The 11965-nt window shown below is 49.0% G+C and overlaps 5 protein-coding genes across 5 annotated transcripts; 3 read left to right on the top strand and 2 right to left on the bottom strand.

The window, feature by feature from the left end:
- Positions 1 to 383: 383 nt before the first annotated feature.
- Positions 384 to 1366, top strand: LTR84_009826 (uncharacterized protein; the record flags this gene model as incomplete). The annotated part of the gene is made up of 3 exons (XM_064853365.1): positions 384 to 636; positions 789 to 1015; positions 1076 to 1366. The coding sequence occupies 3 exons, from the start codon at positions 384 to 386 to the stop codon at positions 1364 to 1366; spliced, it is 771 nt and encodes a 256-aa protein (XP_064709764.1).
- A 350-nt stretch (positions 1367 to 1716) lies between these two features.
- LEA1 (U2 snRNP complex subunit) lies at positions 1717 to 2714 on the bottom strand (the record flags this gene model as incomplete). The annotated part of the gene is made up of 3 exons (XM_064853364.1): positions 1717 to 2094; positions 2206 to 2507; positions 2636 to 2714. The coding sequence occupies 3 exons, from the start codon at positions 2712 to 2714 to the stop codon at positions 1717 to 1719; spliced, it is 759 nt and encodes a 252-aa protein (XP_064709763.1).
- Positions 2715 to 3979: 1265 nt separating this feature from the next.
- Positions 3980 to 5456, top strand: LTR84_009824 (uncharacterized protein; the record flags this gene model as incomplete). The annotated part of the gene is made up of 4 exons (XM_064853363.1): positions 3980 to 4163; positions 4212 to 4489; positions 4545 to 4732; positions 4808 to 5456. The coding sequence occupies 4 exons, from the start codon at positions 3980 to 3982 to the stop codon at positions 5454 to 5456; spliced, it is 1299 nt and encodes a 432-aa protein (XP_064709762.1).
- Positions 5457 to 7654: 2198 nt separating this feature from the next.
- LTR84_009823 (uncharacterized protein) lies at positions 7655 to 9360 on the top strand (the record flags this gene model as incomplete). Its single annotated transcript, XM_064853362.1, has 5 exons — positions 7655 to 7663; positions 7720 to 7932; positions 7989 to 8492; positions 8540 to 8705; positions 8804 to 9360. 5 exons carry the CDS (start codon positions 7655 to 7657, stop codon positions 9358 to 9360), a joined length of 1449 nt encoding a protein of 482 aa, XP_064709761.1.
- Positions 9361 to 9564: 204 nt separating this feature from the next.
- LTR84_009822 (uncharacterized protein) lies at positions 9565 to 11946 on the bottom strand (the record flags this gene model as incomplete). Its single annotated transcript, XM_064853361.1, has 1 exon — positions 9565 to 11946. The coding sequence occupies one exon, from the start codon at positions 11944 to 11946 to the stop codon at positions 9565 to 9567; it is 2382 nt and encodes a 793-aa protein (XP_064709760.1).
- Between the last annotated feature and the right edge of the window lie 19 nt (positions 11947 to 11965).

Genomic DNA, 11965 nt, shown 5'->3' with positions numbered 1-11965 from the left:
GAGGGGGCGAAACTAAAGAGTATTTAGTCTGTCGATGATCGCAGTTGGAGATCAACGATGTCTTCTTCGTCATTTGCCTGATGAAATCTGGTAGCTGCTTGACTTGAGTAGGTAGTTCAATATCCAGATAATCAGTAGTTAGTCGATGGTAGAAAATGAGGTGGCATGCTCCAATCGGTTACTTCCGTTGATATTGCGCACCCACCACCAGATGATGGGTATTAGATAATAGATAACGGAATTGAACGCCCTTTGGCAGGAGGCAAGGAAGGTCATTCATCCATATCAAATTTCTCTGGTTTCTTCCCTTCATAGCCTGTGCACCCTGTGGAGTGTCTCCTAGAAACCACGTGTTTGACTGACACAAGTACTCAGTCTTCATCATGAACTTGAAGGTTGCCTCACCAATCCGACTCGCCATTCTCGAGGCTGACACACCCTTACCCAATACCAAAGCCAAGTTTCAAGGGTATGGCGGTGTCTTTGAGTTGTTGTTGAGATCAGGCGCAAAGGCGCTGGAACGGCCGGATTTTGATGCCACCACGGGCCTTGAGATCTCGCGTTGGCAGATCGAGTTGGAGCCGGAAAAGTATCCGAATCCAGAGGACATTGACGCTATCTTGATAACAGGCTCAAGTAGGTTTCCAATATTTCCTTAGTGGAGGGGAGCCAGAGTTGCAATCAAGGTGGTATATGTATCTTAGGCTGGAGCCTTTCTGGATGATTCCCTTCAGCAACCAGTGAATATCGATATGCCGTACGATCGCTGACGAGTGATGGTTCAACAGGGCATGACTCATTTGCCGATACACCCTGGATCAATACACTGGTCGAATATACTGCCAAAATCCTGACCGAGACTTCTGTGCGGGCAATTGGTGTTTGTTTCGGACATCAAATCATTGGCCGTGCTTTGAAAGCCGGTGTTGGCCGCAATCCAGATGGGTGGGAAGCTGCCGTGAATGATGTCCAGCTCAGTGAGAAAGGAAAGGAGATATTCGGCGTGGATAAAATTGTGAGTCGATCAACTTCCTTTCTGCTTCGGCTTTTGTTTCGACCCTGACAAGTGAAAAAGAGAATCCACCAGATGCATAGGGATATCGTGTTCAACTATCCCGAGGGCGTTGAAGCACTCGGTTCTTCACCTGTCTGCAAGGTCCAGGGCATGTACGTGGCTAAGAAACTCATCACCGTGCAAGGCCACCCGGAGTTCAACGAGGAGATCATGACCGAGATCCTTGACACACGCCATGCAACCGGTATCTTTGATGACGAGGCGTACAATGCGCATTTTAAAAAGGTTGCACTACCGCACGACGGCCTGGTTGTCAGCAAGGCGTTTTTGAGATTTTTGTTAGAACAATGAGATCGCGGGATCCGGCTATCAAACCTAGTTTGTCTCCCGGGTTGAACGATCATGATTGTGTCATATGGGGAATCGGAGTATCAACGAGGTTGGAGAAAGCGACATCACAGGGAACCTTTTCAGTATCAGTGGCGGACGAGATTTGTCCTCGTATTTCATCATGTCTTTCAAGGCTGTAGAGATAGACCTCCATCTAACCTGGGGTATTTCGTTCCTTCAAGCCGTTTTTTATACACCGAACATCAGTGTCGCAAGGCACTTTGGCCAACATCATGCAATTGAATGCCTCCTGACCCATGCATTAACCTCATGAATTTCCTGACACCGACACGTCAAGAACAATGACCCAATCATGATGCCATCCGGTCTGCATCAGCTGCACCCGCCGGTATCCTACCCTCAGCCAGGTCCTTCTCAATACGAGTAATGTCTGCGAGACTCTTTGCGTTTTTGATCATCTCCTGCACCCTCTTCTTCTCCGTATCTGTCAACTGTGTGCGCACACCATGTCGCGAGCCACTGTCGTCCTTCCCATTAGTAGTGCCAGCTGCACCGCCACCCACGTCGAACGACCGAGTTTTGATTCCTCTGATCTTCGAGGCTAGTTCTGTTGGTTCTTCATGTGTTCCAAAAAGTTCTTTCGCTTTCTCCCTATCAGCTTCTCGTACCCTCTGGAAATCCAGGAAACGGAGTGACGGGATCGACCAGATGAAGTAGAGCCTATAATGCTGTAGGTTATTCAACAATTCCCATTGTCAGCCATGTTGTCTTGATGATGTTGTGTAGAGGAGAATAATCTCGTATATGCCACACTGTATGGAAAATGGTTCCTCACACACCTCTTTCTTGGTTACCGGGTTTTCCAGCAGACTCAAATGTATCAGTCCATTACACCGACTGAGGCCCTCGAGATCACCCAACTCCCTCACTCGGTTCGCAGTGAGTACTAACGTCGTCAGGTTCGGCAACTGCTCTGAAATGCGTCTATCGACGGTCTGTATACGATTTCTGGCGCATAATAAGGTGTTTAGGCGCGGCGAGAGAGGAAAATTAGCTAGAGTGGTGATGTCGTTGTCGGTAAAATCAATCGCATCTTGAGGACCCGCGACACCCAAATTTTCAATGGTGGGGATTTTGTGGCCTGTTTCAACGCGAATAACGGAGGAGGACTGTGGTGAGCCAAATGTGCGTGTCAAATTGGGTATGAATAGAACGAGTGTAGTAGCAAGACTTCAAAGTGTAGATATCTGCTCTTTCCAGTGGACTCACCTCGTAGATCCAGCTCGCGCTCTTTGAGTGGGTTTAAATAGGAGAGGGAGTTATTGATGAGGTCGGCTGTAAGCCGCATGACCGCGGTATTCCTGGGCTTCTACCTCTGGGTGGCAGAACGAAAAGTCTTTGGCGCGGGATATTTCGATGTCCAAGGTTTGGCTCAACTTGCCTGAGAAACTTTTGAACAATCATGTAGTTCACGTGATCATGGTTTGGTGGGGGAAAATAACTCCAACAGCCTCATCGAAGCTTAACACTAACTACTTATGTACTAGCGCAGCCTTGTGGTGCTACATAGCAGCCCGACAACTCGAAGTCACCCCAATGATTCTGGAATATCTCTGACAAAGGGCAATGCTAACATGAATACGTCACTTGCGAACCGCGAGTACATCAAAGTCCTCTCGCTTGTCCATTAAAAGATAGCATAGGGCCAATGCAGTCATCGTGATCGCAGCTTCCTTGTTGCTGACACGAGTGACATGTGTTCCTACGTATGCCTGACTGCAGCTGAAAGAGTGATTTTGGTCTATCATATCCAACTGCCAAAGCAGATCATAGATCTTTTCCTTATACATTGACAGTGATGTTCACTGTATTCGGATGTTGATGGTCAGCTGAGCTGGAACTTTTGTACAGCAAAGTGCTTTAGTTGCAAAGCTTTCTCTGTGAGTATGACACGTATGTTTCAATGTCGTGTGAACACCTAGCCTTGCATCGAGGCTTCGGTGGTGAACACCAATCAAATGGTGTTCCGCTTCCAATTTGCCCATCGACGTCTCGACCTCCTAGGCACATCTTTGGCAATTACGACGACCCTCATGGAAAACCATTGCAGTGCTAGGATCGGATGGCCAAAATCATCCAAATCAGATGTTTACTACTCACAAAGGAAGGTAGGCTGCTGTCTTCTCATTTTTGTCTGCACGCAGATCTAGATTCTTTGCTTTGGAGATGGACGGCTCGTGTTGCCAAATTTGACGCTCGTCGTGTTCGTCTCCAAATACTCGGTACTTCCGAATGCTCATTGGATCATCATTGAATCCAGACCCATGTTTAAGGCGACGAAATCATCGGACACGAAGAGCTAAACTTGATTCAGGATTCTTCACGAGTATCATGAGGCTTGCTGCAAAGCTTTGTTCTGGAGTCTAAGCTTGCCCGTCAGGGTGAACACATGACTGGTACTTTTGCAAATATGCAATTACCCAAAATGGTCAGTCGCGCAGGCATGCTCCTCGACACCAGCTCTCTATAGTTGAGTCTGAGTCGCTGCCTCAGACTTCTCTGAAAGTGTTTCAAGATATCTCGATTTCGTTTGCTGGTGCGTGCGCGCAAAAGATGTTGTGCTCTGCTTCTTTCCTCATCCTCTTGTTTTCACTTCGTCATGCATGTGGCCAGAATCTTACGACTCAGTACGGTCTGAGCGACGTTCTTCCAACTATACAGGGCATTTCGTACTACACCTCATATCTCGAGTCAATTCCGTCAGCATTCTCGCTGCTGACTGATGGGAACGTTACTGGTAAATCAGCCCCTGGCTTGTGAGGCCCTCATAGCTAATGTCTCTGAGTCCTGGCACCTTCCAACGACGCGATCACGAACTATCTCGCAAATAAGACTGATGCTCTCAACGATACCGATGTCCTTGAAGCTCTACTTCTGTACCACACAATCCGAGGGCCGTACTCATTGGTAGAATTGGAGAGGGGTGTCCAATTCTTGCCAACATGGTTAACAAATCCCCAGTTTGCCAACGTGACTGGAGGGCAGCGCATAGCAGTGTATCCCACGGATAAGGGCATTCAATTTGAGGGCGGGATCAAAATAAGGTCGAACCTGACCACGCCGGTAAGTCCCCCATGTCTTCGTGAGAGAGACATCCCAGTCTAAAGGCTGCGTTTAGAATCAACTTTTTGCGGGCAACAGTGGTGCCGCAGTCATTCACGTAATCGACCGAGTCTTGGAGATTCCAATTGATGAGTCAAGTACTGCTATCGAGACTGGGCTCAACGGAGTCGTCTCCATTCAAGTGAACTCACCTGTCAGTCCGGAAGTAATTGGCGCACTTGGATCCACACCAGACTGGTCATGGTAAGAGACCTCATCATCAAGAAAACAGATCAAGCATTATATCCAAGTGGAAGCTGATACTTGCCCAATATTTAGTTTCATCCCCAACCGAACCATTATCGACCTCAAAACCCTTCCCACGGATGTTTTCTTCGATCTCCAAGAATACCATTTCGTCAACGGTCGTGTATACTTCACCACGGATTTGACAGACGGCTTACAAATGCAATCTGTCGAAGGCCATAACCTAACAGTGACAGTCGCCTCGAATGGAACCAGGTATATCAACGATGCGGAAATTATATATTCCGATTATATCACCAACAACGGGGTCTTGCACGTGCTTGCCCATGAAGCGTCGCCGAATAAGACCGATGCAAGGCCGGACCTCAGTACGCCAGCGAACTCAACGACATCGACGACCCCACCGCCAACAACGGAAAGCAGTGCGGCGCCAACATCTTCAGCTTCCTCATCATCACTTAGCACAGGGGCCAAGGCTGGTATTGGAGTGGGGGCCGCGCTCGGGGTGATTTTCATCATCGCTGTGCTGACGTTCTGCTTCCGTCGTAGCAGAAACAGAAAGGCAGATCCTGGTGCTGGCCCCAGAGACGAAAAATACCAAGTCGCTGTCGAGATGCCGCATCCTCGCGGATCGCACGAGGTAGAGGCACCGGGACCAGGGTCACACTGGGAATTGGACTCGCAGCAGTCGCACCCAAGAAGGGTTTATGAAATGTCGTGACGCACAATCATAGACGCGTAGTATGTCGCGAGAGACGTCGAGTCATTGCGGTTTATATTTCGCTGAGAGTATCTTCTAGCTGGAACAACACCAACTTGAAACTTACGGGTGGCATTCTCACAGCATTACTCCCATATTCACGAGGGTCCAGGAGAAACTCCCTGATTGAACAATGCTGAGCCTGCGTCCTGAGTCAATACGGAGAGTGTCGCTAAACATCCCGCTGCCTCTCTCCAATGTCGGAACACATCGGCCTTGGCAAGTTTTCATTTTCTTCTCCACCCCCATCGCGTTTGCAACAATAATTCTCCGTTCAAAATTCGATGGGAATTATCCAGACTCGGCTTCATGTTTATATTCTTACATGTCGAAAATAAAAATCACGCACTTATCGATGCCTTCGCGTGCGATAAGTTTCCGTCCGTGCGGAAGAATAATGACGCGATGGATTGATTACATGGATTGATTACCCCTGCCACCATCAATCCACGTGTTGATGATAACCGCGCACCCCAAAGATGCCACCCATCCCGACCCAGCAGCAGCCTAACCAGAAACCTGACAAGATAGCCTACCTAGGTACGAAGTAGGTACATACGAAGTAGGTAGGGATGTTCCTGCTTACAACAATGGCCTTCCCTTCTCATCGTTAGTCCCGCAGCGACTTCAGGTACCTAACCTTTAGGCACATGGCGACTAGACGTTAGAGGTAAAATAACGACATTAGTTAGCGAGGCGACTGCGTATCTATTCGTAGGGGTACTCCGCATTCCCTCGTTGTCGCATCTTGTTCGTATGTGAGCTGGGGGATTATCAAAACTAACAACGGGGCATCGACCTGTCCTCCTGATCGTAGTACCCAGTCGCGCACACTTGAGAGGAATAATAATAATAATAGTAGTGACAAATCTCCATCCATCCCTCACGACTACTCTGCTCCCTTAGTCGCATGTACAGCGCGAGTAGAATCCAGTCAGCTGTGGTGTGAGTGTGACCACATGGAAATTGAAATGCGAAGCCGCCCTGAGGCTCACTCCCTGTTTTCCCTTATCACTTGGCATTCGGCAACGTATTTGGTGCTAATAAGTAAGGTGAACTTCCCTCCCCACCGTTTGCGCCGCTAAAGATTTGAGCGGATTCTCATCCATCCCACCGAAAGTACCTGATCCATGAACAAGAAGACCAAGAACCGTGGAAATTTCCACCGGATTTGCATGAGTCCCTTCTCGATCGGGTAGATTTCAGATCTCCCCAAGCAAAATCAATTACTCGTAGGGTTGGGAAGCTGGGATCTGGGAGGAAAAGAAAAAAGGGACGAGACTGTCGTCGTCGGACACAATGACCGAGCCAAGAGAATACCTAGGAGAACATGGTACGCGCGCAGTATCGGGGCCAGAGAGAGAGTCTTGGCCCACTCGCTTCAGGGAGTATTGTAATTGGTCGAGATTCTCTTATCTCGACAACTGGATATCTCATTTACACTATTCGAACGACTAAAACGGCTATCTCCCTTCACTTTCCCATTCTCGGGACAGTTCATAGGCCACTGTGAACCTCATAACCTCCATGACGACTTGGCCCTGAGAGTCCGCCACCCTTTTTCCCTTAGCATACGGATAGAGTCACTCGGGTTTCAACAAGTCTCTTCAAGAGGTGTCGCCAAGCATATGGGAGGAGGACGATCGGTGTCTACTACTTCCCTCACGTCTCCACAGGGTACTGATAACAGCCTTGGCTCCATTCGGCCTTGCGCCCTGGACAGTGGACACCCGTTCGACGTCCCCCTACTGCGGTATCATGGTCAACATTGGTGAGGTAGCTCAATCAACAACAAACATTCGCCGAATTGCAGCCTCGAGTTGGTCCTCCAGAATTGTCAAACACATTGAACATATCAACTCAGGTGGGTCTCCTTCCAAGCGAATAACAAATCTACACACCCATTTCGTACTCTTGGGATGGCGTTCACTGCATGCCGTGATCCGGATTCGTCTCTTCGATGTGCTAGTAACCGTGCCCCCATATATTGGCACGCGTAACCCTGGTCAGTACCTGAGAAGTGTTTGCATGATTTAAAAAGGGTATAATAACCACCCTGGCCGAGCTCGCATTCTCCTTCTATTCTTTCGTTTTGGTTCGCGTCAACATTCGACTCACTTTAATCGAGAATTTGTTGGAAGTACCAAAAATAATTCACAATGGATCCAGTAAGTCATTGTCGCCAACGTGTCGTCCGTCCAGCTATTGATGTCCTCGTGCGCAGCCTGAGTTCGACGAGTCCGCCCCCAATGGCGGAAATCCGCTTGAGGTCGATGTCAACGCCCAATTCGCTGGTTTCGAATTCCACGCCGTTTACCTCATCATCTGTGCCTATCTCGTCTGGCTGATCATTCCGGGTCTGGCTTTGCTGTATGCTGGATTGGCTCGTCGCAAGTCCGCACTTGCAATGTTGTACCAAGGTTTTGCCGTCATTGGTGTAAGTGACGAGAACTGCCTACCAGGCTCGAAATCGCTGCTAACGCTTTTCTTCAGGTCGTCACCTTCCAATGGATGTTCTGGGGCTACTCGCTTGCCTATTCTCGAACAGCCGGCCCTTTCATCGGAGATCTTGCAAACTTTGGTCTCAAGGACGTTACAGCTGCACCTTCCCCTGGTAGCGCATATCTTCCTGAGATTGTCTTCTGTTTGTACCAATTGCTCTTCTGCATCTGCACAGTCATGATCGTGGTTGGTGGTGCTTTCGAGCGCGGCCGTGTCATCCCATCTCTCTTCTTCGGTTTCTGGTGGGCTACGATCGTTTACTGCCCAATCGCTTGCTGGACGTGGAACGGCAGCGGCTGGTTGTATAACCTGCCTTCGCTCGACTATGCTGGTGGTGGTCCAGTTCATATCGCAAGTGGTTGCTCTGCCTTGGCGTATGCTCTCGTCCTCGGAAAGAGGAAGCTTCATGGCCAGAAGAGTATGATGAAGCCTCATAACGTCTCGATGGTGTATATCGGAACTCTGCTCATCTGGGTAGGATGGTTTGGCTTTAACGTAAGTCGAGTCCAGAGTTCAATGAGGCTATCACTAATCTTATGTAGGGTGGTTCAACCCTCAACGCAACTGTCCGATCGTATATGGCCGCTTGGAACACCAATGTTTCGGCTGGTATGGGCGTTCTAGGCTGGACCATTATCGATATGATCCGCTACAAGGGAAAACTCTCCACCGTGGGAGCTTGTGAAGGAGCCATTGCTGGTCTTGTCGGTGAGTGCTTTTTTTGCTGCCTCGTGACTTGTTTAAATACATGTCCCGAGGAAGCCGCCATATGTCTCTTGGATAGAGCTTCGACTAACCAAATCCAGGTATCACACCCGCCGCTGGTTACGTTTCCGTCTGGCTAGCTGCTGCCATCGGTCTAATCACCGGTATGGTATGCTCATCGCTCAAGAACGTCAATGATTGGATTCGTGTCGACGAGGGCATGGATGTATTCAAACTTCACGGAATTGGCGGTATGGTTGGCTCCTTCTTGACTGGTATCTTCGCATCAGCATCGGTTTCCTCACTCGATGGAGGCACATTGGCCCCTGGCGGAATCGATGGCGATGGAGCACAGGTAGCTCGACAGCTTGCCGACATTGCCTCCATCTCCGCCTATTCGTTCACGGTCTCGCTTTGCCTGCTGTACATCATGAAATTCATCGGCAAATTTGTTCCATTCTTGGCCCTCCGTATCAGCGAAGAGGCAGAACTCCGTGGAATCGACGAGGATCAATTCATGGAGGAGGAAGTCGGCGACTGGTCTCTTTTCGAGCATGGAGCGTCACTTACACATGGAACAACACACGACTCCCATCTCGTCTCTAGTCCACCAAGCCCACCTCCAGAGTCCGTTGAGAAGAAGACTACCTCTTCATAAAAAGATCTTGAGGAACTTCTCGCGGCACATCGGAATTGAGGTGCTGCTGAAATGAAATTGGAAAGGGGTAATGATCGCAGGGCGATATGTTCATATTTCAGGTGACAGAACCTGGTGTCCCAGACCAAAATCTGTTCATCAACCTACATAGCAATAATTTGCCATAATAGAAGTGCTTTCTAACGCATCATTGCTGAGACAGGACTAGAGTCTCGACCTTCTCTGTCTTTCTCGTTTCGGAGTGGTTGTTTCTGGCGCCAGTGACGCTTCTGCATCTTGGAAGAGCTGGTGATTCAGCTTTGACGCCAGTAAAAGTACACGGGTCGAGACTGCGGCACCATCTCGTCTGTTTTTCCCTTCTCGTCTGTATAACGCAATCTTCTCGATAAAATCCCACAGTCTTCCAGATGCGCGTAGCTCGCCTGATGCAGGGTCCCTTTCCGGTATCCAGTCGGGAGCTAGTTGTACTGTTGGTCCGCCTTTGGGGCTCTCACTCTTAGTCACGATGATGATACCTTCCTCCTGGCATCTACTGTATGCGTTCTTCAGAGCTTCCTTATTGATCGCTTCGAAATATGACAAATCGCCCTGGTGGTACAAAGTCCTCCCAGCCAGCTGTGCCATACTCTGTGCTTTTGCCATGTCAATCCGAAAGATGGACGATCCGGGGGGAGGCACCAAACATAGTAGAGAGACCGCTCCAAGCCAAGCAGCGTCCACGAACGGCCAGATAAGAAAACAGTAAAAATCAAAATTCTCCCGACCAAGTTTGCGCTCCGCATCTGCGAGACCAACCACCCTTTGAGCGTCTCTTTCTGCGATCTGAAGGACTCGATCGCGGGTGAGTCCTTGCACAGCAGCCTCGAGATTATGCTTCAACCCCTGTCCAACAGGGAAAATGAATTCTCCCCTGAAGAGCTGTGACAAGAAGGTGACCTTGTCAATCAATTCTGTCTCTTCCATGCTTTGATTTGCATTGCCGCCACCCTGCTTGACTTTTGTGTACAACGAAGCTGCGATAAAACTTTCCGAGATGAAGAGATGAATGGTCATGTTGCGGTAGAATGATAGTTGAAAACGATCTACAGCATAATAAGTCTCCTCAGCCAAACCATTGACAGTGCCAACCAGTTTGGGACCAAGTACTTCTAGCGCACGTTCCACAATGGCTGATGTAGGCACACCATGGAAGTCTGCAACCTTTCCGTTATTTGCCTTTGTTCTTGCAGCAAGCCAATCGACTCTTCTAATCAATTCTGACTTGCCGACACCTCGCCCACGCAATGTCAAGAGGACAGTGCCTACCAACGCCGTCGGCATTATCACGGCAACAGAGTTGATATCCGAGAGGACTTTGTAGCCCAAAGTTCTCAAGAGCCTGGTTCGAGTCTCAGACTCAGGTGAACTGTCGGTCAGACTCTGCTGGCTCGAGGAGTTTTGGCGGGCTTGTTGCTCATTGATAAAATCTCTTAGACTCCAGGGTTCATGAAACCTGCAATCGATGCGGCCCATATTCAAAGATAGGACAGATGAAGAAGAAATGAAGTCCGCTAGATTCTCCTTCTGCTTTGGGGTTCCAAGCAGTTCACTGACATAGGAATCGACTTCGACGACTTTGTCATACTGCAAGGAGACAGGACATATATATGCATCTTGGGTCCTGCCGGATAAGAGTGACTCAAGAAGGAAGCTCAAAATTCCGAAGCGTGGCCCCAGCAGTTTGCCGGTGCGGCTTCTGGTTCCTTCGATAAAGCATTCTAAATTATATCCCTGTTGAAGCATGGTATCAAGATATGCTTGGACGAGAGTGCCATAGAGTTGGTCGTCTGAGAAGCTTCTTCTGATCCACATGGCGCCACAGCTCTGCAGGAAACCACCGACTACAGGAAAGTTGAGATTGTCTCCCGCGACGACGACTGGAAGTGTTAGACCAAGACGGTAACAGACCAGCTGCAAGGTGACATAGTCCGCGTGACTGGTATGACGAGGCAAAAATATGATGGACTGTTTTCTTTCTGCAGCTATGGCAGCAGCCTCTTTCAGCCTCTTTACCTCGGATTCAGATATGTGAATGCCGCTGTATATTCTGGTGAGAAGCTGTGTGGCACCATAAAAGGCACTTCTGATATATGGCTTGCTTTCCATTTTGCACATCATATAGTCCAGCTTTTCACCCGTAATTCCAATCAATTGAGCGGTGATTTCATGTCTTCTCTTCTCCCTGTCTTGTAGATAGGTTGGACTTGATGGGTCAAGCAGAGCCTCTTCTTCTTCAGTTTTTAATCGAGACTCGGTCATCTCAACAAGTCTGTGTCTCAGGATCGGGGAAGCCATGGTTGCCGACTTTAGTTTGGCGGTGTATCCCGAATAAAAGCATGGTTGGCCGATTATGTTGTCATAACCCCGCCAGCCAACGCCGCGAACGAAGAGGGAGATCTCATGGGCAAAATTGAAAGGGTTCTTTCGAAAACGTGCCATCCGTGTGACAATGTTCTTCTCCGACCCTGCGCCATCTTGATCGGAAGGTATCTCGAGGGCGGTATCAACAGGAACTCTAGATGGAGTTGGCTGGACGAGATCGGCCATTGTGTAAAGATTGTGGTGG

This window comes from Exophiala bonariae (assembly GCF_035927105.1).
Source record: "Exophiala bonariae strain CCFEE 5792 chromosome Unknown scaffold_4, whole genome shotgun sequence".
Taxonomy (NCBI): domain Eukaryota; kingdom Fungi; phylum Ascomycota; class Eurotiomycetes; order Chaetothyriales; family Herpotrichiellaceae; genus Exophiala; species Exophiala bonariae.
Note: the sequence above shows the minus strand (reverse complement) of the source record. Positions and strands in the feature narration are given on the sequence as shown.